Genomic DNA, 24,688 nt, shown 5'->3' on the forward strand with positions numbered 1-24,688 from the left:
GAGTTAGGTGAAAATTATCTGGCCTTTCCTTGTGCTTACAATTCCAAGGTGTCGAACTTCTCACTCAGTTTAATTTGTTCCAACTCTTCATTAAATTTATATGATGTTTGTGTAGGAAACTTGGGGATCTACATTAGAGTCAGTGTTGGGGAGTAACGGAATACATGTACCGCCGTTACGTATTTAAAATACAAAATATGAGTAACTGTATTCCGTTACAGTTACCGTTTAAAAAGGTGGTATTTAGAATACAGTTACTTTGTTGAAATAAATGGATTACACTGCGGTACTTCCCTGTTTCATATTGTGGCGGGTCAGGACTGTTTGGGTTTTGTTTGACAGCTACGTTCTGTTGCTCCAGGCGGCAGCGTTACGGTTGCCATGGTTACAGGGTGACGCTCTCTCTCTGCGTGTTTCCTGGGTGAGAGAGCGCCTGTTGTTGTTGTTGTTGTGCTAAGCTAATAGGCAGAATGCTACAGGCATAGCTCTAAAGAATGTAGCATCATAGGCAGTGTAGACCGTGCTGCAGGGAGAATGGACTGCCATACACGTTATGTGTCTGTGAGCGAGGGAGGGAGAAAAAGGAAAAGTACGAGTTGTCATCGAGCAAAAACGGGAGCTGGAAGCATGTAAATATAATAATAACCACTGCAGCCAAGAAGAGTGCCTGACGAGCCCAGTTGTAAGTAAGCTATTAAGACTCGACTGTACACCATGTTCCTGTTTTCCTCCAAAAACAATAAGTTCCGCTGGAGCAGCCTTTCAACGCCTCTCTCTGTCTCTCGCTAGCAAAGTTGACCCAGACAACAAAGTAAAGCTAGTTTTCGGCTACGAGCCCGACACAGAACCCACCGTATTAGCCAGAGGTCCCTTTACTAGGTTCGGAGCCGCGGACCTTCAGTAACAGTAATAAATCACAGCAATAGTACATTCATGTAGTTGTAAACAGCATGATAATATATTAAGTAATCCAAAGTATTCGGAATACGTTACTCTCATTGAGTAACGTAACGGAATACGTTACAGAATACATTTTGGGGCATGTATTCTGTATTCTGTAATGGAATACATTTTAAAAGTAACCTTCCCAACACTGATTAGAGTACACAGGACAAGTTTGAATTGTCACGATCCTGGGTCTTTTGACCCAGCGTTTTGAGTTTTAGTTTATGTTTAAGCCCTTCAGGTTTTATAAGTTCATTTTTTATCATGCCTAGGTTGTTCTAGTTCTTTGTCATTAGATTCCCCTTGTGTCTTCCACCCCTGTTAAATCTCCCTTGCCCTTCATGTGTTTCATGTCTGTGTCTTACGTTGTCAAGTTCAGGTTGTCATGTCTGCGTCTTATGTTTCCTGTTTTATTTTGAAAGTCCAGTTTTCATGTCATTGTGTTTGAGTTTACATTTCCTGTGCATCATTATGTTCATCCTCATGTGTCTCGACTTCCCCTGATCACCTCATGTGTGTTTTTAAGTCCTCTGTTTTCTGTGTTTCGTTGTCAGGTCGTCTGTTTGCATCCCCATAGTGTTTCGTCATAGTTTACTCAGTGTTTATAGTTTGTCATAGTATTTTCACTGAGTTTCTTAGTCCTTTAGTTCTCTGAGTGTTCACAGTTTTCCTAGCTTCATGCTTCATGTGCCAACATCCAAATAAAGGATCGTCTTCTGTTAAGCCAGCAACTCCGCCTTTCAGTGTCTGCTTCTGGGTCCTGTAAACTAAACTTATCGGCGCACCCCGCCGTGACATGAATCTCTTTATCCTTATGACTCTGTAAGCAAACATAGATTTTACATAAGACAACTGTGAATAAGAAATTCACATTTCGAAGCCAAAACAAAAGCCAGAAGTGACCATATTTAGACAAGATGGTTGAGTGCAAAGTTATTAGCTGAGGGTAGCAAACAAGGGTATACAGCTTGGATATCCAAGCTGCATAGGAGCAATGCACAGGCACTCATGCCTGCTAGTAAAATAAAGGTCTGGTCTCATTCCCAAGGGCTCACCACAGCAGATGGATCTGCATACTTGAGTTGGAACAGATTTTACATTAAATGCCCATCCTAATGCAAACCCCTCCCTCAAGTATTTTAGTCCCAAACCTATGATGGCGTGCCTATTGTCAATTTACTGCATAGTACAGAAATAACAGTATATCATATATATAGTTTCTTTATTCATATAGATTTATAATATCTGCTCGTTTCTCTAGAGTAGCATGCTTATTTAAAGCCCATAGCGTGGTGCCTATTCTTTTTATTATCAGTGTAATATGTTCTGTCATCCGAGTAATAAACACACTGCACCTCTGTATCACCTGTCACACTTTAATGAAAGGTCTCTAAAATAGCAGCTGTGACTTACAACAAACCATGATGGAAAATATGTGATAACAAAGGCTCAAATGGATCAAGGCAGAGAATGCAGTTTATCTGATCTGGACGAAAGCATAGACCAGGGGTAGGCAACTCCAGGCCTCGAGTGCCGGTGTCCTGCAGGTTTTAGATGTGTCCTTGATCAAACACAGCTGATTCAAATGCTAAATTACCTCCTCAACATGTCTTGAAGTTCTCCAGGGGGCTGGTAATGAACTAATCATTTGATTCAGGTGTATTGACACAGGGTGATATCTAAAACCTGCAGGACACCGGGACTCGAGGCCTGGCGTTGCCTACCCCTGGCATAGACCCTTAGTCAACTAATCAAATCTCTCCTCTCATGGCTCATCCTGCAAAACAGAGGACAGCCTACTAAGGTCGACTGAAATCATTAGCAACTGTCGTGAACAGAAACTGTAAGCAATCGTCTGCCCCCCTTCTCTTCTTTCTTCCAGAGTTCGGCGGAAAGCTGGAGAAGGATATCTGTGGTGACACCTCAGGGCACTATCAGCAACTGCTGGTGATCCTGCTGCAGGTAAAGAAGGGCACTGCTAGAAAGACTTATGTTTCTTTTCCTGATAATGAGATCCTACAGTGATGCCATTAGAAAGTCATGAGAGGTGTAGGCTGGAAAGGGGGAGGGGGTTGACAGCACATTTAATTTCTTTAATGTGATGTTTATACAGAAGGAAAAGTAATTTTCATGGTTCTTGTAGATTTGAGGGATCATTTAATTAGGTGTTCCGATGTTACCTGGGTTGAGAGGTCTGAGCGCACCATGTTTCCATCAACACTGACCTACTTTACTCTATGTTTGTCCACCTGTCTTTGTACCTGTCTGGTTTCCTACCTCTCTTTTTTTTCGTCTGGCTGCAAAGGGGAGTAGGGAGGAGGGAGTAGACGAGAAAAATATCGAGAAAGACGCTAAGGTAAGAAGGAAGAACATGAGATAAAAATACACATGGCAAGAGCTGGCTTTCCGCTTTAGCTTTGTGAGTTTGTCCAGCGAATTCAAGCAACTTCAACACTACATTAACAAGAAATCACTGTTTTTATTATTAACCAATTACACTGGTGTTAATCAAGCCGTTTTTTTATGTCTAGTTACATTGTTTTTACAGGACCACTATGTCTTCCTTTTTTTTTGTATACAGTACTTTGAAAAAGTCTTGACTTACACTTAATTTCTTAATATTTTACTTGAAAATGGGAAATAAGTGCAGCAATTTATTGAAATGTGGAACATATATGACAAAAACAGAGCTTATGCTATTCTAAAAAAGGATGAAAGTCAATATTTGACCATGTTTTAACACAGCCTGAGCTTTCTTGTAATTTCTTTGTGTAGCCTTCAGGCTTCTTGAAAGATATTCAAAGCTTTTCTTTGGAGTTCGGCTGCCTTTTTGTTCTGTTCTCTATCAAGATGATCCCACACTGCTTCAATAATGTTGCTGTCCAGGCTCTCCTGCGAGCGGTCAATGCCCATAATAGTTTATGGGCATTGAATCACTGTTTGCCTATCAGAACAAGGTTAATTTAAATAGGAGGAGATAAAATGGGTTGTTTCAGAGAAAGAATAAATGGAGGCATCTCACCAAAGCTCATTAAAAGGTCAACAGGGATTACTTTAAACATTTCGTCACTCATCCCAGTCACTTGGATAAGTGACGAAACGTTTCTCCGACTGAAATCAACACGTCCAGATCAACAGAATTAACTTTTTGGGTATCGTATAGCGAGGCTTAGAAGATCATTTTTAACATGGCAAAAAAATGTAATAGATAAAAAAATAAGGATTATTTCTCAACTAGTATTGATTTCCAGCCACCCAGTGAAGATTGCAAGAAGTTATAGCTCTCTACCAAAAAAAGTCCTGCACATATCCCCTGCAGTAAATTATTGAACTGTCACATACACACTTCAATCTTTGTACTGGATAAATAATGTGTGAGGTGTTGAGGTGTAGGGAGGCGGATTTTGTTACCTTTGGAGAGACACAGTCTAACTCTTTCCACATGTCCAGTATGTGTGCTAGGCTCACTGCATGATGTTTAATAGATAGACATTGGGGTATCACTATAAATATACAGTTTTCCAGATATTCAATAAGTCTGTTTAAGTTTAAGGAAATGGAAAGTCGGTGCCTCAGGGGGAACTTTACACACTGATATAATTTGTATTACTTCCTATACTTGCACCAAAAGTTGGCATTAGACATACAGAGGTGTGTGTAATAAGCAAACATGAATATAACTCAAATTATTAGCCAGCTGGTCACTGTACATATCTGACCTATGAATTAAAGCCACTTAACCTTTAATAAAGAGCTATATGATGAGGTCAGCTCAGGAATGATAAACTGGAGCAACAGACTCTTTCCTGATTTAAGATACAACATGTTTTTAAAGATTTAAAATAATTACGTTTTGATATTAATGTGAGTGAATGATTTTTTTTTTTTTAAATTACCCACAATGTTAAAAAAATCCTGAAACATGCAAACTGCCTGTGTATTATGTGTATTATTAATAACTGGATCATACATGCTCTCCAAAGGCCAGTGAAGCTAAAGGACGAGAACTCTGCCCAAGCCAAGAATGATAATAATAATATAATAATAATAAATTAATTAACAGCAGGAAATTAACCTTTATTATTATGGCATCATGTTTTAAAACCATTACATGTAGCAGACATTAACATTCAATAACATGTATCTAAACACACACCAAATTATCATGACTAGCAGTCCGTCTTGACTCATAACACCAGAGCGGTGTTAAGCCACTCTGTGATCAAATTAAGAGAAATAAGCAATGCTAATTCATTAAAAAGCAATAATAAATGACTCATATGAATATGTTATTATTTTGGTATTTGATCATATGATAAAATATTTCTGAGCAAGGACAGAAAAAAAAAAAGCAAAAACCTTTGTTTGGTGAAGGACATAAAATCAGTGTGAGTGTTTGTGTGTGTGTGAGAGAGAGCGAGAGAGAGTATGAACATCGGTGTGTGGTCTTCCATTACAGGACTTGTATGCTGCTGGTGAGGGGAAGTTTGGCACAGATGAGGAAAAATTTATCACAATTCTGGGCAACAGGAGCGCTGAACATCTCGGAAAAGGTGAGTTTGCCAGTTTGCCTGTGCCAGCCCATTTGGATGTTGTGATATGCTCAGGGTGTCCGTTAGCTGTGTAAGACAAACACTGAAAAAAAATGAAAACAAAACAGTCAAAGTATAAGAAAATGTGCAGGAAATATCAGTGAAACATGCTTAAACAGCACAGATTGTGGAGACTAAGTTGAGAGCATAGAAAGTGCAATGGTTTAGTCAGATGTGAACAAACAACAAACAGATCGACATGCTTTAGCAAGTCTTTTAAAAGTCAGTTGTTGGCAAGTTTCTATCAAATTACTTGTTTGACTGCTCGTTTCACTGTTTTTCTGATCTAGTAACTTTTTAACTTTTTTTATTAAAATATAAAATGTAGACAAGTTTGGTTTAGTAAAATGACACAGCAATACTAAGATAAAATACAAAATAACATATTAATTTCACAATTAAACCAATATAACATAACATATGACAGTGGATATAAACCTGCTCAAACACGTATGCTCTGAACTCTAAAAATTGTTGTCCTCATTAAGAGGCGAAAAGCTACTAACTTGCTCCACAACTGCAATATGTTGTTTATCAGGAAAGAGTTAAGTAAACAACAGACAATCTGTGTCTTTTTTGTGGTTAGGACAGTCTCTTTTGCATTTGCGTCAACATTCAACTTTTTAACTGATGAGGCAGTGAGGTACACCAGGAATACTTCAGTTATTTCAGTTTACACTGATGCCTCTGTATCTGTGCCAATTAGTTTCGATTGTTCAAAATCAACCACTGGAAAAATGATTCCAGTGGATGATTTTTATGTGGCTTTTAGTGTGGGATACTACTTTCCCTCTTCCTGATTACCTAGTTGTTGCACCCTCACCCACACATGTCTCAGATCATCAAACAGATTTTATTATTACACAAAGATAACACCAATAAATACCAAATGCAGTTATAGAGGCTGGTTTCATTAATTAAGATTAAAAAAATCTATTCATTACCTACATAATTGTAATTGACCCCAAAACTTAATTAGATTTAGATTAGATTAGCCTTTATTGTCTTTCTTGAAACAAATTTACTTTGGACAATCGAGTGGAACACGTCATGTACAATAACACACACATATAAACACTTATTTACAATTTCACCTATTACCATTCAGTAATGGCACTAGAGACAGTTTTAACCTTAAAGTTGTCACTTGTTCAACCTTCTCTCCACTAATGAAAACCAGACCGTGATCTCCAATAGATCTTGGATTTATTGGAGATAATAACTACTTGTACCATCCTTGAGAACAACAACAACAGTCAAGCATTTGCAATAATTGGCAATGAGCCTTTCACGTCACTATGGACACATTTTGTGAATTTTGACCCACTCTCCTTTGTAGAATTGCAAAATTGATGGTTACATTGATGGAGTTTGGGTAAGTTGTCCAGGCCCTGAAGCAGCATAGCAGCCCCAGGCCATCCCACCACCACCACATCTGACTGTTAGTATGGTGTTCATTTTATACAATGCTGTTAGTTTTGCACCAGATGTAATGGGACTCAAAACTCCCATAAAGCTCAACCTTTGTCTTGTTAGTCTACAATTTTTTTTTCCCAAAAGCCTTGGGGATCATAAATGGCAGACATGAGACGAGCCTTTGTGTACTCTCTGATTAACAATAGTTTTCATCTTTGAACTCTCCCATAGATGGAGTGATTACCCAGTCTCCTCCTTGTTGTTGAATCATGAACTCTGACCTTAACTAAAACAAGTGAGGTTTTCAGTTCTTTGGGTGTTGTTTGGGTTTTTTTTGTGACCTCCTGGATGAGTTGTCAGTGCGCTCTTAGAGTAACTTGGTAGATTGTGCAAAATGTTCTCAGTTTGTGGATCATGGTTCACACCATGGTTCACTGGAGTCTGAAAGACTTAGAAAGTCTTGCTTTGTAACCGATTCACTAACAGAAGTCAATGACTTTGTTTCAGAAACAGAATCAGAGAATGAGAGAAACTTTATTAATCCCAGAGGGAAACTGAGTTGTCATAGCAGCAAATATACAACAAACAACAAGCACTCATAAAATCTGAGTGTAGAAACAGTTATGATAGATAAATATTAAGATGAATAGATAAATATAGAGATATAGCATAAATATAAACATAAATATACATATATATAAACGTATGTGTGCAAAAATGTCATGGTGGAAAAAAGAGACAGGGTGCATTGAGGTGCAATTAATGTATGGATGAATTAAAGAGTCTGATAGCAGCAGGAAGGAACGACCTCCTATAACGTTCCCTCAGACAGCAAGGTTGAAGGAACCTGTTGCTGAAACTGCTCTTCAGATTTCCAGTGTGTTATGGAGGAGGTGGGAGTCATTGTCCATGATTGCCAGCATTCTGTCACTTTTTCTTATCTGTTCTCAAGTTTCTTTAAATTGTGGGATGATGTGAGATCTTCTAACCTACTTCACTTTCTCAGACAGGTTATATTTAAGTGATTTCTTGATTCAACAGGACTGACAGTAATCAGGCTGGGTGTGACTAGTGAAACTGAACTTGACTTTCCAAAAAATGTGGTTAATCACAATTAATTCATGATTTAGCAAGGGGTGGTCAATTACTGTTACGCACAGTGCCAGGTAGATTTATATAAATGCAATAAAAGAAATGTAATCCAGTGAACTCACCAAAACACACTCATATTGTGCACAAAGAGATCATCTAAGGGCTGAAACTGACATATTTTTTGCCCTGAAGTAAAAACAGGTTCATGTTGAAAATTGCTTGATGTGTTTCTCTCTAATGAGGATGTATGAGTGTCTGTCACTGTGGCCATTTTGGTTTTTTTGCAGTATTTGCTGCCTACAAGAAGATCTCTGGCTCTGACATAGAGGACAGCATTAGAGGCGAGACCACTGGGAATTTGGAGAACTTGCTGCTGGCTGTTGGTAAGAGCCGCAATTTATCTGGGTGATAATTTAGGCGTCACATACGGGGACAAGTAATCAGAATATCCCTGGATGGGGTTTTCTTTCAAGAAATTTTGAATAAAATATGACAGAAGATAACACTTGATAGCAAAAAGTGAACATCAGACAGTGTCAGCTTAACTTTACAAAAACTGTAGTCTTGCACATAGCCTCATCAGTTTTTGTCTTTTTCCTCCACAGTGAAATGTGCCGGGAGCATCCCAAACTTCTTTGCTGAGAGACTATATAAATCTATGAGGGTATGTCTCATTATCACATCGCTCTAGTCTAATTAATGAAAATACTCACCGATCACTCACCTGTAAAATATATGATATATATATAATAAATAACAATCTTAACAAAGTTAAATCTGTCAAAAAAGATAAGTTGACTACATTAGATTTTGAGGTTAGTGTTGGTGTCATTTTTAACCCTCCATGATGCTTCAGCAAATTACTTTCATGTTAGTCTTGCTCAAATATGAGAATAATAATATATTAAGAAGACTTTAAATTCAAATCAGAAGAGTAGCTACAATACAAGCTGTTGCATTAGAATGAATAGGGCAACAAAAGTGAAGTCAAATCAAGGAGCAGTGACTGTGTAGTCATTTTCCAGTAAACTAAAAGGCTGTTTTCTACATCTAAACAGCAAAAAAACAAAAAACAAAAAAAAAACAAAATTGTGTTTACAGTGATATAGTTTAAAAGCTTAACTAACCTGGAAGAGGCCTGAATCTGCCTTTCAACTCTGGGCAAGAAAATGTACAAGCATTTTTTTCCGAAATGTTGAATTAATATTTGAAATGCAAACTAAAGGTTCACTGTGTAATAACTGTAGATTTTGGGAAAGAAAGTACACCTTCCATTGTGAAGTTAGAGTCATCAGAACCTCTGAGGATCACCACATGACATCATTCAGCATGTGGAAATTTAACACAAAAAAGCCAAAATGCTGAAGTCGTGTAGGCGGAAGTAAGTACACCCTTATTGTAGCAGCCAGCTACTGCTAATCAAAATCACTTGATCAGCTGATCATCAGCATGTTTAAAATTCTGTTTAGAAATTTAATGTTAACAAAATGTTAAGAATGAACAACATCAGCAATAACTCTAGAAAAGTCATTGTTGCTGCTCATCAATCAGTAAAGGGTTAAAAAGCTGTTTACAAAGAAACTGAAGTCTATAATCTAGAATGATAAAGACTGTTAATATAAAGAAAACATTTGAGGCAGTTGCCAATCTTTCCAGGAGTATATTATAGGGTCTTTACCTTACAATATAAAGTGCATTGAGGCAACTGTTGCTGTGATTTGGTGCTCCAACCCAGTGTTAGACCACGCAATGCCACAGAAATTGCAAAGACCCCAGAGCTATATCTCAGACTCTACTGGCCTCAGTTAACAGATTTCTTTCTTTCTTTCTTTCTTTCTTTCTTTCTTTCTTTCTTTCTTTCTTTCTTTCTTTCTTTCTTTCTTTCTTTCTTTCTTTCTTCCTTCTGTGTATTTAGCGAGCTGGAACTGATGACGACACTCTGATGAGGATAATGGTGTCCAGGAGTGAGATGGACATGTTGGACATCAGAGGCAGTTTCAAGAAGATATACGGACAGTCTCTGTACAGCACCATCCAGGTACTGCTTCAGCCCCCTCAGGATTTCTGTTTATTCCCTTGTGCTCTTTTTTAATGAAACATACTGAATAGTCTATTACTTCAGAAGAATAACACATTTCTGTAAAATGTAATTTTCCTCAGTTGTCTCCATATTCTGCTAAATATACTCATCTGTCCCTCTGCATGACTTTAGAGCACCAGCTGGGTTTACTATGGATATGATAGCTGTACACTACTCACGTCAGTGCATTGATGGAGTGGGGATTAGTGATTTACTTTAAATGTCTCCCTCAGTGTGCTTCCCTTCTTTTCACACCAGATGAAGTGAATAATCTGTTCTCCTAATGCCAGATGTTCCTCCATTGAAGAGTTATTACGATCCTCCTGTAGAGCTAAATGGCCAGTACTGAATAGATAATAACACATTATGAAATAATCTTGAATAAATATATTATATATTTTTTTTACAGTTCAGCAGAGTTCATTTTTTCCTTAATTATGGCAGTTATTCTACAATTTCTCCACTTTTTAAATAATTTATAATTCATTCTGCATGTTCACAGTCCCCGTACTGTGTACTATTCACTTTGCCTTCCAAATGAATCAGAGCTACATATAGCTAATGACATTAATTACGCCTGTGCTTTTCCTGCTATTATAAGAGCACATTTATGTCACACAGTAGTTGCCACAATTAATGGTGTCTAACATGTAAATAATGATAATTTCAACATAAAAGCCGTAATTATGACTTGGAGACTTGCTTTTTGAATATTTTCTGACAAAAAAAATACCAACCAACCATGGATGCCTGACATTAAAAGTGGAATAAAAATGTAAAGCCTTAACTAAGCTTATTTAAGGCTTTACATTTTTATTCTAAAGTCAAAAGCTATTTTAAGCTTTTGGCTCATTGCTTATACTTAGGCTTACACCCTAGCGTCCACCATTGTAACTGTATTTATATGAGAGAAAATTAAAAAAAAGCTTAATAGGTCTCCTTTAAAGGACAGTGTGCTAAAGTTTCAATGGAAGTTTTCAATGAGGAGTGATTATAAAATGATATCAAACTTTGCTTTTCCTTATCAATATGATGTAAACATGGATGGTGTAATCTAATGTGTATTGAATAATAATCAACCATGAGTAATTCGAGTGGATCGCTGTAAGCAGTACTGTATAATGCAGTATAAATGAGTATTAATTGTCCTGAAAATAACGCCTCGATTATGCAGGAAGCACTTATTTCATTTGTATCATGGATATAAGTGACGCTGGGATCTCGGATCATTTCCCAGTTATATTTGATACTGGCTTATGCACTAACGAACTACATCCTGCGGCTCCCCTTCGCCCACTACGTGTAATCAATGCTGAAGCGGTGTCAAACTTCTCTATGTCTTTCTTGGATTCTGCATCTGTCACTCGAGAGTGTTGTTCATTTCGCTCGGTTGATGACTGTGCTAATACCTTGCTATCGTTATTTTCTTCTATCCTTGATACTCTTGCCCCTGTTGTGCCAAAAACTGATTGTCTACCAAAAACTGATTTCCGGCATTTGCCAAAAACTGATTGCTTGTATTTAAACTGCTATAAATAACTTGTTGATCTACAATATGTGAAACATATGTCAAATATATCCCTCATGAATCATGAATCAAGTCATCTTGACCAACAAACAACATTCCTGTAACAAGGTAGAAGCCGCAATCACTTTTTGGCAGTGACTTTTATGTATCCTTTATTTATGCAGTTAAAAAAATTCTTGTTTGCTTTAAAAATGTCTCTTTTAAGAGTAGTCTGGCCAAGAGGACAGCTGAAATTGCAACAAATGCAAAAATAGTTCTGTAAACATATTTTAAGTGGACAAAAGAAAGCTGATTGATTATAATTAAGTACAATAATTTTTTTTTTAATTGTGTATTTAACTCCTTTGCAATACCTGTTCACCGAAGTCTATTTAGCAACATACGTAACGATATTACACATAAAAAACACACGGAAACATTGGAAATCACTTTTTGGCACAACACCCCTATTAAAATGAAGCGCCCTACTCTCAGTGTTGGCTTAATGACACTATGGGTGCTCTACGTCACGTGTGTCGGCACGCTGAGAGAAGGTGGAAAAAAGATAAACTTCAGGTTTCTTACGACATGCTACAGACTAGCCGCTTAAAACTCCAAAGTGCTGATAAAATGGCCAAAGCGTCTTTCTTATCCAAAATCATCCGGGCCAATGGTCATAACCCCCGCACCTTATTTAGAATTTTTAACTCAGTGGTTAACCCTTGCCTGGACATGCCTTTACCTTATTCTCAGGCTCTTTGTGAGCAATTTCAAATTCACTTTTTAGAGAAGGTCTCATCTCTTAAGTCCTCCCTTCCCCCTGTTTCATGTCCTCTCCCCATTCCTGAGTGCATTTCAACTTTCCACCAGTTTTAGCCTGTGTCACTTTTGTCTCTTAAGCGGCTAGTTGATCAAATCAATAACACCAATACTGTGCTTGACATTCTTCCATCTCGCATAGCTAAGGACTGTTTTGATGTAATTGGACCTAGTATCCTATTTCTTATGAACTTTTCCTTGCTCTCAGGCTGTGTTCCTTTGGCTTTTAAGCGTGCTGTAGTCCACCCAATTCTTAAAAAAAGAAACTCTGACGGTTATGACCTTTTAAACTACAGACCGATCTCTAAGCTTTCGTTCTTGTCCAAGATCCTGGAGAGACTAGTTCTCTCCCAGCTCCAGGCGTACTTGGACACAAACAATATTGCTGAGAAATTTCAATCTGCTTTTAAGCCATTGCATAGTACTGAAACCGCGTTGGTTAGAGTTCTTAATGTTATTCTTGTAATTACTGATACTGGACGCTCTATGGTCCTAGTTTTACTGGACCTCTCTTCAGCTTTTGATATAGTGGACCATAACATCTTATTATTAAGACTTGAGCACACTGTGGGTATTAGAGGCACTGCCCTTGACTGGTTTAAATCATACCTCGCTGACAGGTCCTTTTCGGTTAACTTGGGCACCTTCTCCTCTTCCTCTGCATCAGTCTGTTGTGGTGTACCTCAAGTGTCAGTTTTAGGCCCTATTCTCTTCTCATTGTATTTGCTTCCTCTAGGCGTAATCTTTGAAAAATACAATATCGTCTTCCACTGTTACGCCGACGGCAAACAGATCCATTTTGAACTTACTGACGACCTTGCTGTGTCCCTGCACTACTTTCAAGAATGCCTGCGTGAGGTCAAAGAATGGTTGCTGAGTAATTCCCTCATTTTAAACGATAAGAAGACTGAGATTGTCCAGCTTTGTGCTGCCCTGGGTTCCTTTGCTAGCTCTTCCTGTGACTATGTCAGTAACTTAGGTGTACTGCTGGACAGCTTGCTCAAACTCGATAAGCAAGTCTCTGCTGTAGTGAGATCTATCTTCCACCAACTGTGCCTTATCTCTAAGGCTAGGCATTATGTTCCGCATGAGGACTTGGAGAAGCTTATTCATGGTTTTGTGACCTCCAGGTTGGATTATTGTAACTCCTTGTACTACGGTCTTCCCTCTTCTCTTCTTCTTAGACTGCAAACAGTCCTGCCTCTTGACTGGTACAAGGAAATTTTGCTCTATTACTCCTGTTCTAGCTGGTTTGCACTGGCTGCCCATAAAGTACCGTATTCAATTTAAAATATTACTCCTTACGTTCAAAACTATTAATAAATTAGCGCCGAGTTATCTTAGTGAACTTCTCAGGCCGCATACTCCTGCTAGAACACTTAGATCTGCCACTCAACTACTTCTGACGCAACCTAGATCTCGGCTGAAGTCTCGGGGTGACCGTGCGTTTGCTCTGGCTGCCCCGGTACGGTGGAATTGATATCCACGCCTCTGATTCTATTGCACTGTTTAAATCACGACTAAAAACCCACTTATTCAATCTTGCCTTTCCTTCTAGTTAACATTTCTTTTATGATTTAATATTATGCACTTTTATGCTCATTTAATTCCTTGTTTGTTCCTATGTATCAGTGACAGCTATCTGCTTGCATACCTAGTACTTGCTTTGGTCCTATTTCTGTTATCTTCCTTTTATTCTCTATGTTACTTGTTAAGCACCTTGGCATACCCTTGGTTTTAAGTGTGCTTTTTAAATAAAGTTTATTATTATTATTATTATTATAGTCACCCCGGCTAGCTTTCCCTCAGTAGAGGAAATGACTGATGGTAGCAGAACTTGAGTACCTGTGGAAATATTTCCCAGCAAAATAGGAAAAGATCCAGAGGAGGCAAAGAACATGAAGAGAGAGAGTCATCAAGCATGCTGGAGCATGACTCTAGACTTGAGAGATTTCAAAACTGACATTTAGTTGGCATTTCTGTTAGATTTTTGATGTTTTGTTGCTTAGTAAACTTTAAATTCAACTGTCTGCATGAAAATATCTGGGATGATAAATAACGTGCAAGCTTATAAAACCATTCCACCATAAGTATGGTATAACACATGGTAGCTAGCTGGATAGCCATGTAGCATTTTGCTCAGAGAAGCAAAGTAAATAGATATTTTATTGCTGTATTTATTTATTTACAGCAGTGCCTAGGTGACGTAACCCTGTGATGACCTGGTGATTTGTCTTTGGTGTCCCACCTCACCTTCTGTTCGATGACAGCTGGGGTTGGCTCGAGCCTTCCTTCCAATCAGGATTAGATAAGCAGTTAAGACAATGGATGGACAGGTTAGCTGACCATTAAGAACATGAATGCTCTAGATAAAATATCTGTAACATCAACATTTCAAGGTTTTTTGTCAACAGTTACAGTTATTAACTTGATATTTTGGGATAACAGATGAAAAAAATGGGACTTTTGATGGCAAAAAATCTGCATTGATATCAATGCACGTGTCAGGGGGAAAAGGTGCTGTGGTTAATTCAAACTGGACACTCTGTACCTTACTCTGTGTAACATCAGATCAGCAGAAATTGAAGTCAATGTGGAAGGAAAGCTCATATATGTTTATAGCTTTAGCTTCGATTAGCTAAATGTTAGTAGCATTTGTGAAGCTGCCAAAAGACACTGGGACATGTGACTAACTGGAGGATGTTGATGTTAAGTTCAATGCTTTTACTCAAGGACAAACTGACATGTGGAGAGGAGGAGTAGGAGAGCCAAGCACCTGAGATAGAGCTACCCACGTGTCAGTATAATCTCCATCAATTTTCTCAGGTCGTCAGTCTGTCACTGGGCAAAACTAACTCTGTCAGTACTTAAATTTCTAAAACGAATATACCAGAGTAGATAAATGAATGTTCAACCTCCCAAATTAAATGAGACTATTTTTCTTCTTCTTTTTTTCCTTTTTACAGGAAGACACAACTGGAGATTACCAGAAGGCTTTACTCTACCTGTGTGGTGGGAATGATTAATGCAACCTTATGACGCATTTAGCAGCAATGAATGATGAGCCATCATGTTGCTGCAAGACAAAGCTATACACATGAGATGAGGATATTGATCTATAGTTCTTCTTTCTGTTAGTGTGTGTTTATCGAGTTAGTGTGAATTACCTGAGTGTCATTTTGACTTATGACAATATTATATTGTATGAATAGTATTTACAAGGCACTGTTTTTTAAATGCCAGACAGAACATATAGCTCTAATTTAGTCCTTGGTAAACAAGCAGTTTTGATTTTAATGCAGATAATAATACTTTCTGAAATGATGAAATGCCTGATTAATTTAAAATCTTTGACCTCTTTTTCTTGTCAAGTGTACACACAATGTTAGCAGCTGTTTACCTTATTTGAGCTCACTTCTCACAGCATGTGTTAAATGCAAGTTTGAAAATACAATACCGCTACTCAATTATTAAACCCTACATGTTGACAACCCTGATGCTCTCATTAATAAGAAATGAGACTGTGATCCAGACTCGACGTGCAATGCGGCTGTCAGTGATCAATAAGTAATGGGACGCTATTAGACATTTGTTGATGCATATAATGAGATCTATTGCTTCCATGCCTTTCTGCACGACGAGGCCAAATGTCAAACAAACGGGATCCCTATAGGTCACTCGGTGGAAAATGATTTTATTTTGCTGGAACTGAACCACAAGGTGGCAGCAGAGTTTGAAATGAGGACACAATGTCTTTATATTCTTTCTCATTACAGTGATTGATGAGATTGTGTCAATATATTTTACTAAAAAGTAATTTTCTTTTCACAAATTAACAAATTCAAGTGTAAATAAATGGAGTGATTACAATAGGGCCTTCGCAGACTAGTACTCGGGCCCTAACTAATGTTTTTCAACCCTCCCATTTTAACCACACCGCATATCTTAGGCAACATGTGTCATCTTTCTCATATATCACTGCAATGTTCCCTCATTTTCTTATAATTCAACTTCACACATTTAATACCTTTTAAATACAAATGGGTATTTAAGTAAAGTTCTTGGTTGGTGAATTTGCTCATTAATGGGCATATTAGCCCATTAATGAGTGCAAATGATGACTGTTATTGATGAAATTTGAGGAGGATGCATATAAGGATGAGTCATATAAATGTTGATCTGTTTAAAATTATAAAGTCATTAAAATAACCCAGCACAGATGTGCATGTCAATACTCTCGAAATGTATCGTTTCTCAGTGCGGTTCAGAAATATTCAGTGTTTCAGTTCAATGTGGTTATACATATTTTACAGTCATGTGACCTAGACACTGTTAAGTATTCAGAAAGCACCTCAGGGTTAAACATGAAAAGTGTTTTCATGTATAGTCACGCTTTCTTTTGAGGCTCCTGCTCTCTCTGCAGACACAAGTCCACACAGATTCATTGCAAAAATGACTGGAAAGTTGATGCTCCACATCTCTGTAGGTATTTATTCATCCAAGGAGAAAATTGGATTTGCTTTTCAATGCAGCTATACTTTTGCTTTACAATGAATCTGCTGTTTATTTACAACTTTGGATAGATTCCACAGCTCAACAGAAATGCCAGTGCAAAATAAGAAAATAGCACAATCCTTATAACATTACTCCAACCAGAATAAAAATACATACATACAGTACAATGAATAGCAAAAGAGAGACACATTAAAATTTAACATATTTAACATCCAGTGATTTGAAGGGTTTTGATATATTTAGGTGTAGTATTATAAATTATGAATAGCAGTGCTGGCTGTTAATGACAGTCCAATAATTTGAGATAAATCACCTGATTTGAAGCACTTTTAAGTTTATGAAAAGGGGGTTAATCAGGAAAAAAGTTTAGTTAAAGTTGGTAAACCAAAATATCCTAAAATTTAGTACACCAGATGGAGGAAAATAGGTACCCATGTGCAATGTAAACCATACACATACTTTGTATATGGTAGATCTTTGAAATGTGTAGTTTAAAGTCTTTCCTGTAATCACTGTCACTGCCAGTGCCTATCATAAACCAGGCATGCTCCACGCTAGATGATCATTTCTACTGCAGGACGACGCTGTAAATAATAGTGAGGTGGTATTCTTTCCACTGTGCGGTGTGGCTGTAGAACTTAATTGTCAGTTATTTCTGGGAAATCTTTGCTCTGAGTCACATTATTTTAAAATGCAGCGTATGCATGCATATTGAGCCTTTATAATATGTCTAGAAAAACCATACTCGTGCAGCCAGATGGATGGTGATGTTTGTTTGGTCTAGACTGACCACGACAGCACACACTCATCTGTCTAACTTCACACTAACAGTGCCATTTTATGGCATTTATTTTAATTCCCTTCAGTTCTTTGTTATCTTGGCTCCACTGAGCCTAAAGCTTATAAACTAAAAGCTCACTTGCACACATACAAAGGCATTCATATAAGCTTATAAGCCTGACTCACATACACACTGTGCCAGATCTCCTTTGTGTCAATAGTGCTGAAATGTGTTTTGAATATTTTCAGCTTGACCAAGCCTTACATCACCTCAGCCAATCAGGAGTGGTTGCAGGCAGTCACACCACCTGTATGCCCACCCTTTCCTGGGTTCACTTACTGGGGAAAGATTTGGCTTTCATGTCATGGATTGACATCCATTTACATATCATGAAATTAATAGCAGGAACAGACTAATGTTAACATTTGTTTGGATTTTGTTAGAGGCCACCTGAAGAAAACATCTTACTAGCTGTTTTTGTTTTCACATACTCATTTGTGCTAATTGGAGTCACTAAACAGGTCTTTTTTTAAATGGTGCTGGGGCTTTTAGACAGTGTTGGGAAGGTTACTTTTAAAATGTATTCCATTACAGAATACAGAATACATGCCCCAAAATGTATTCTGTAACGTATTCCGTTACGTTACTCAATGAGAGTAACATATTCTGAATACTTTGGATTACTTAATATATTATCATGCTGTTTACAACTACATGAATGTACTATTGCTGTGATTTATTACTGTTACTGAAGGTCCGCGGCTCCGAACCGTAGTAAAGGGACCTCTGGCTAATACGGTGGGTTCTGTGTCGGCTCGTAGCCGAAAACTAGCTTTACTTTGTTGTCTGGGTCAACCTTGCTAGCGAGAGACAGAGAGTGGCGTTGAAAGGCTGCTCCAACGGAACTTATTGTTTTTGGAGGAAAACACGAACACGGTGTACAGTCGAGTCTTAATAGCTTACTTACAACTGGGCTCGTCAGGCACTCTTCTTGGCTGCAGTGGTTATTATTATATTTACATGCTTCCAGCTCCGTTTTTGCTCGATGACAGCTTGTACTTTTCCTTTTTCTCCCTCCCTCGCTCACAGACACATAACGGGTATGGCAGTCCATTCTCCCTGCAGCACGGACTACCTGCCTATGATGCTACATTCTTTAGAGCTATACCTGTAGCATTCTGCCTATTAGCTTAGCACAACAACAACAAAAAGGCCTCTCTCACCCAGGAAACACGCAGAGAGAGCGTCACCCTGTAACCATGGCAACCGTAACGCTGCCACCTGGAACAACAGAACGTAGCTGTCAAACAAAACCCAAACAGGCCTGAACCGCGACAATATGAAACAGGGAAGTATCGCCGTGTAATCCATTTATTTTATTTTTTTATTTTTTTATTTTTTTATTTTATTTTTTTTCTATTGGCTAGTCTGTTTATTGATTAGCATTCAAATATCTCAGTGAAGACAGAACAGAGATTTACCACAAAGCAAGAAAGCATGAGACAAGGCTAATCAAAAGGTATTGGCTGAAGCATTTGCTTATTACGCCAACCCTTTTAACAAAAGATCTTTTAGCATGCAGCTCCTGTACACAGGGCTCGAAGCAAATAATAAAATTCAATTCAATTCAATTTCATTTATATAGCGCCAAATCACAACAAATGTCGCCTCAAGGCGCTTCATAGATACAGAGAGAAAAATTTTTCAACAAAGTTTCAACAAAGTAACTGTATTCTAAATACCACCTTTTTAAACTGTAACTGTAACGGAATACAGTTACTCATATTTTGTATTTTAAATACGTAACGGCGGTACATGTATTCCGTTACTCCCCAACACTGCTTTTAGAAGCATTTAAATGCAATGATATGACAAATCCGGCTTAGATTTCTTTTAACACAAAGTCTGAAATGAGGTTGTGTTAGTGAGTGAAATTCTAGTTCATAAAGATAAAACTTGCTAGCCAGGTTTTTTGTTAATAGCTGCTAACTTACTACTTTTGTTTCCACTTCTGGCATCATAAAACCAATATGTTGATGTATACAAGGGTAAACTGAAGAACCTAAAATTGTAGTCCACAAACCAATTGTCTGATAATTATTTCTGTGTATTTGTGACTGCTTTCAAAATGAATTCCCTTGTTTAACTCACTGGAAATGAGGAGATCATTAGTGCAGCTTTAACAATGCCATTAGACTTATTGACTGTAAACAAAATAATAAATGCAGAGACCTACATAAATTTTTAAAGCTATGATGAGCTCATAAAGATAACGTTAAAATAAAATAGTACAAACAAATAAATCAATGTTAAACAATAAAATCATATTTACAAGACATATGAAAACACATTGTCTTTAGCCCTATTCCTCAAAAATGCTCACCTTCATTTCCTGTAATCATTCCACCTGCACCACAGATGCACAACTGAGATGCATGATGTGCTTCTGAAATAACACTGGCAAGAGGAATCACAGTGCAGAAAACATACCAAAAAATACATAAATAAATCAGTCGCGCTTATCCGAAGCTTTTATGCAAAGTGTGCCACAGCATCACAATAAATGTGTGACCCCTGTTTGTTCACTCGCACAGCTATAGAGATCAGTCCTGGAAAGCAATTCATTTTGGTCTTTTCTTTGGATCCTTCACTATAAAGCAGAACTGGAACATGTGGCAGTTATGTGCTTTCTGAAAAGTGTCTGGGTTAAAGCTGACACATTGTTGGTCAGGAAAAAATGAATGCATATTGGAGTATAAAACAACTTAAGAGCAATTTTGCAGCGTTAGTCCCAGTATTATTTTTTCATAGCTTGATTGCATTTAGAATGACAGTTGGTGTCCATGTAAGACCCATTTCATTAGCTTTAAATCCTGCATTTGGACTTTTTAAATTCAATTATATCTTTGCAAAGCTGGCAGAAGAATAGCTCTTAATTTAAAGTACCATTCTTCTGGCATTTTATTATTTTTAATAGAAACTGTTTAATTGAGCATCCATATTTCAAGCTGCTCAGCAGAATTTCAGTCTTGTTTTCAGCAGCTGTTGTTTTAAAGTCCTTCAAGGAAAGCTACTCCTTATACGTCTGTATTCACTACATTCCAGCAGTGACTTTGTGGCTGCTGTATAATTTATTTTTTTCTGCAGCCACACTGTTTTGGCCTTTCTGATCCACCAGCAACAGATTTCCTACTAAGCCCAGAATGCAACCTGCTGAGAGTCTGAACTTGATGGATTTAACCTATGGGCAAACCATTACATTTCAGCGGGAGATGAAGACTAAGTGATCACAAAAAGCTGAGTCATTCCACTGTCTAAAATGACAACATGTCTTCCAGCTCTGGCTGAAGAATGTTCTTTCTGGCTTTCACAGAACTGTGTATGATTGGAGAATATTAACAATGGAACTTTTGGGAATGGATTTATCTGGGATTCCTAGAACATAAACAGCCAGTGTGTATCTTTACAGGACTATTCCCATTAAGTTTTATTTACTTTCTCCTAGTTTGTTGTTCATGGATTGTCAGTACTACTTTTTTTCTTCTCTCTGACATCACCTCCCAACCAAGTGTAGCAGATGGCTCCCTGTCCCTGAGCTTGGTCCTGCTGGAGGTTCATTGCACTTCCCAGTGTCACCAAGTGTTTTCTCACACAGAACTATCAGGCCATCTGTATTTTCTCTAATATAGCAGAGGTTTTATCTTCCAGTGTGAAACAGTTTTAGGTGATATATAAAAATATAATAAAATCAAGTTGGTTTAATTCAGACTGACGACCTGTCCAGGGTGTACCCTGTCTCTCTCCCTCTGGCAGCTGGGATAGGCGCCGTCTACTACAGTTTCCTTGTAGTACAACTTTAATTGTTCTGCAAGTTTTTATTTAAATTACTTTAACTGGTAACCTCTCCATTATCAAATAAATCTTGACAGTAAAAAAAGGAAATCAAATTACCCAGGAATGTACTTCATTAGTTAGTTTATACAGCTCATTGATACAGTAATATTAGAAATATTAACTCATATTCCAGTACAGCTTTTCCAAAGCAAATAGTAAGAATTTTACAGTACGTACAAGTGTGGTATGCAAACTTAATTCAAGCTAATTCAAGCTAATGTTATCACAGAAATGATGAATAAGTATGAGAACTTCTACTAAGTGCCAAAAATAATGCTAAAGTCTTCAGTTTAACCTGCAAAATATTATTTCTGTTTTATTTTGTCCGTTTAGATACTGGTATCGCTTGATTATGCAAGATGAACATATGAGGTTTATATGGCTTCACACAGTGACTGTGGCTTCACAGGCCTCTCGTTGCCGAGGTATGCAGGCTGAGGTTTCTAGAAATCACACTCCCCCTGGCTTAAATTGCTATGTCAATACCAGACATTCCCAAACATTTAACCTCACATGAAAAGCCTTCAGGCAAGACTGTGCACATTTGGGAGAGACAGAAAATGGGTTTGACATTATTTTAAGGAGTATTTTTTCTTTTTATTTAAGTAGGCATTTTATATTGAGAAGGAGAGCTAATTTCAATATGGCTATAATAGAAAAAAACGTGAAAATGACAAGTTACAGGAAAAGAAATGAAAATCGAGAAACTAATATTCTACATATTATATCTGTCTCAAAAGGCTTGAACACTTACACAAATTTCTCCAAAAGCGATAGATCAAAAACTGTTCACTGAGTATGTTTTTGTTGAGCAGTAAGCATCTATATGAAGAATCTATGGGACAAGTATTTACTGTATGTGACTGCAGAAAAGCTGAACTAATTCCAGTTTTTCTGTATCAGCAATCATAATCCCGCACCATAGTAAATAGAAATGTGCAAACACTTGACCAGGAGTTGTTGCAGAACTCCTCTGCTCTCTTCCTGTTATCAGCTTGACAGGATTTGACAGCTTTGACTGGAGAAGTTGGGGAATACAGTGGAGAAGTCTTCTCCCTCTGTGTTACATTCAGTCTGAAATGAGCCTCTCTGGCAGCTCTTCTGCACATACCTGCCCTGACAAAAGCACTTCTGTCCTGGCAGAGACTGTTTAGCTTCTTCAGCTCCCTGCCGATCTGCTTCCAGTAAAGTTTAACATTTGAGGTATATTCAGGACAAGCAGTAGGTCTGGCAATATACTCGCAGCTGAAGCTCCTGTCCTCCTTCTTGCACGTGATGCTGAGAATGACAATATCTTCACCTGTGGCAACCCAAGCACATTCGAACTTGTCTTTGGTGACCACTTTGCCTCTCATGAGCTGTGCAGAGACGGGCTTTGTTTGGCGGCCCACTTTTGCTCCCGACCTATTCTTGTGCTGTCCTTTGTCCATGCCTCGTCCCCTCCGTCCACCACTCTTCTGGCAGCTGCCCAACATCACCTGATGGGAAATACAAGCCAAGACCAGGAGGATGGTGACGTTTGTGAGGAGAGCCATGAAATCAGTAGAACACAACCTGCCAAAGGATTAAATCCGATTTAGATATTTGACCTTAAAACCCTTTAATTTCCCTTTGGAGAAAGACATGTCTTAATCCCCCGTTAAACCAACATTTCAAATGGAAACTGAATGTTGTGGGAATAGTTTTGGTTTTAGACAGCACAAAACAGCATTAAGTATTTTCTGTACAGCACATTCAAGACAATTTCAAGTCAAAGAGGTATTTCGAAGAAGAAAAAAAGAAAAATGCAAAGCTGCAATCTAAAAATTATTCCATAAATGGAATTTTGAAAAAACATGGAGCACATGCGCCTTTTAATTTGACTTTAAGAAAGGAAGAGGTTTAAAAACTGTTAAAAAGAAGCACAGATTTAAATACTGATTAAAAAATAAATATGTAAATGCATCATATTACAATTGTGATGGTGCAATTATCCCTTGATTATGCAGTTATGCAACTATATCGCCTACAGTATAACTACAACAGTCATAAACAAAATACAGACTAGTAAATATTGGAAATAGAGATAAAGACAATGTGTTTAACAGGTATTTTTTATAAATATTGAACCTGGCAACAAGGATTTCACAGAATGCATTTTACAAAAACTTAACTGTGAGCACATTAAATATATACTAGGCTGATGTAAGTAGCACACCCCAAATATTATTGCCAGATTAGGGTGCAGCTTAAGTTGTGGTGCTTTTCCTTACCTGATGTTTTTAGAGAAACTTCGGTTTGCAGTCCTCACACATGAGAGTGTTGCCCTTACTTGCAGATTGCAATATGCTGCCACATAATCACCCCACCCCTTCAAATATATACACTTGCACTCACACGCTCAGTCACACACCCTCACACACACACACAGCATGACTGAAGAGCTTATAAAGTTTATTGAGGTCTAGAATAGATTAGGGATACTTTGAACCTGGTACCTGTGTCATCAAACTAAACTGTGTGGGGGGAAAAAGACATTTAAAATTACATGGCTGATAGAAAATGAAATTACACTGTCAATTTAGAACCAAAACTTCATCAACCCACAAATGATACAAGTGTTAAACCTGTTTGCAGCTTCTATGGACCTGAATAATCATGAGCACTTGCGAGGCTTATGTTAAGCTCCCAAAACGAAAAGTTATCTGTTGTTCCAGATTTTCTGCTTCAACTTCCACCTGCTTTAGAATGATCTAAGTTCATATTTTAAACAAATGCAAATAACCTAGAGTCTTAAAGGACCTTCACAGGGCCATCTGTAAGTGCACCATGCCAGAGATGAAATGGCTTTGAATATCTTGAAAGGAGCCAGATGTTTCTGCTGGATAAAACTGCTGATTGATTGAACTTAGTCTCAAAGCACCAAACACCTAATGGTCACATACGGTACAGTAGACGAGTCATATGGCTTAAAAATATTAAACTGCACACTGCCATAAGACATACAACACCCCAGACAACTCATTTTCCCAAATACTGCTGGTTGCAGTTTTATTATCTAATATTTT

General features: G+C 37.8%; 2 protein-coding genes across 2 annotated transcripts in view; one reads left to right on the forward strand and one right to left on the reverse strand.

The window, feature by feature from the left end:
- anxa5a (annexin A5a) overlaps positions 1-15,586 on the forward strand; it is a 34,861-nt gene extending 19,275 nt beyond the window's left edge. Inside the window, exons 6-12 of the mRNA XM_085135271.1 lie at positions 2,828-2,907; positions 3,251-3,301; positions 5,405-5,498; positions 8,333-8,428; positions 8,651-8,709; positions 9,961-10,083; positions 15,418-15,586. Coding sequence (XP_084991397.1) covers positions 2,828-2,907; positions 3,251-3,301; positions 5,405-5,498; positions 8,333-8,428; positions 8,651-8,709; positions 9,961-10,083; positions 15,418-15,477 — 563 coding nt within the window. The 3' untranslated portion in view covers positions 15,478-15,586. The remainder of the gene's footprint in view (positions 1-2,827; positions 2,908-3,250; positions 3,302-5,404; positions 5,499-8,332; positions 8,429-8,650; positions 8,710-9,960; positions 10,084-15,417) is intronic.
- Positions 15,587-22,452: 6,866 nt separating this feature from the next.
- On the reverse strand, positions 22,453-23,976 carry fgfbp1a (fibroblast growth factor binding protein 1a). Its single transcript, XM_085178482.1, has 2 exons — positions 23,894-23,976; positions 22,453-23,195 (listed from the first exon to the last, which is right to left on the reverse strand). Exon 2 carries the CDS (start codon positions 23,174-23,176, stop codon positions 22,541-22,543), a length of 636 nt encoding a protein of 211 aa, XP_085034608.1. The 5' UTR covers positions 23,177-23,195; positions 23,894-23,976; the 3' UTR covers positions 22,453-22,540.
- Positions 23,977-24,688: the final 712 nt, after the last annotated feature.

This window comes from Neolamprologus multifasciatus, chromosome 2 (assembly GCF_963576455.1).
Source record: "Neolamprologus multifasciatus chromosome 2, fNeoMul1.2, whole genome shotgun sequence".
Classification (NCBI taxonomy): domain Eukaryota; kingdom Metazoa; phylum Chordata; class Actinopteri; order Cichliformes; family Cichlidae; genus Neolamprologus; species Neolamprologus multifasciatus.

Bases quoted from the DNA above. Each gene is read 5' to 3' on its own strand.
- fgfbp1a (XM_085178482.1), bottom strand. From the start codon at position 23,176: ATGGCTCTCCTCACAAACGTCACCATCCTCCTGGTCTTGGCTTGTATT.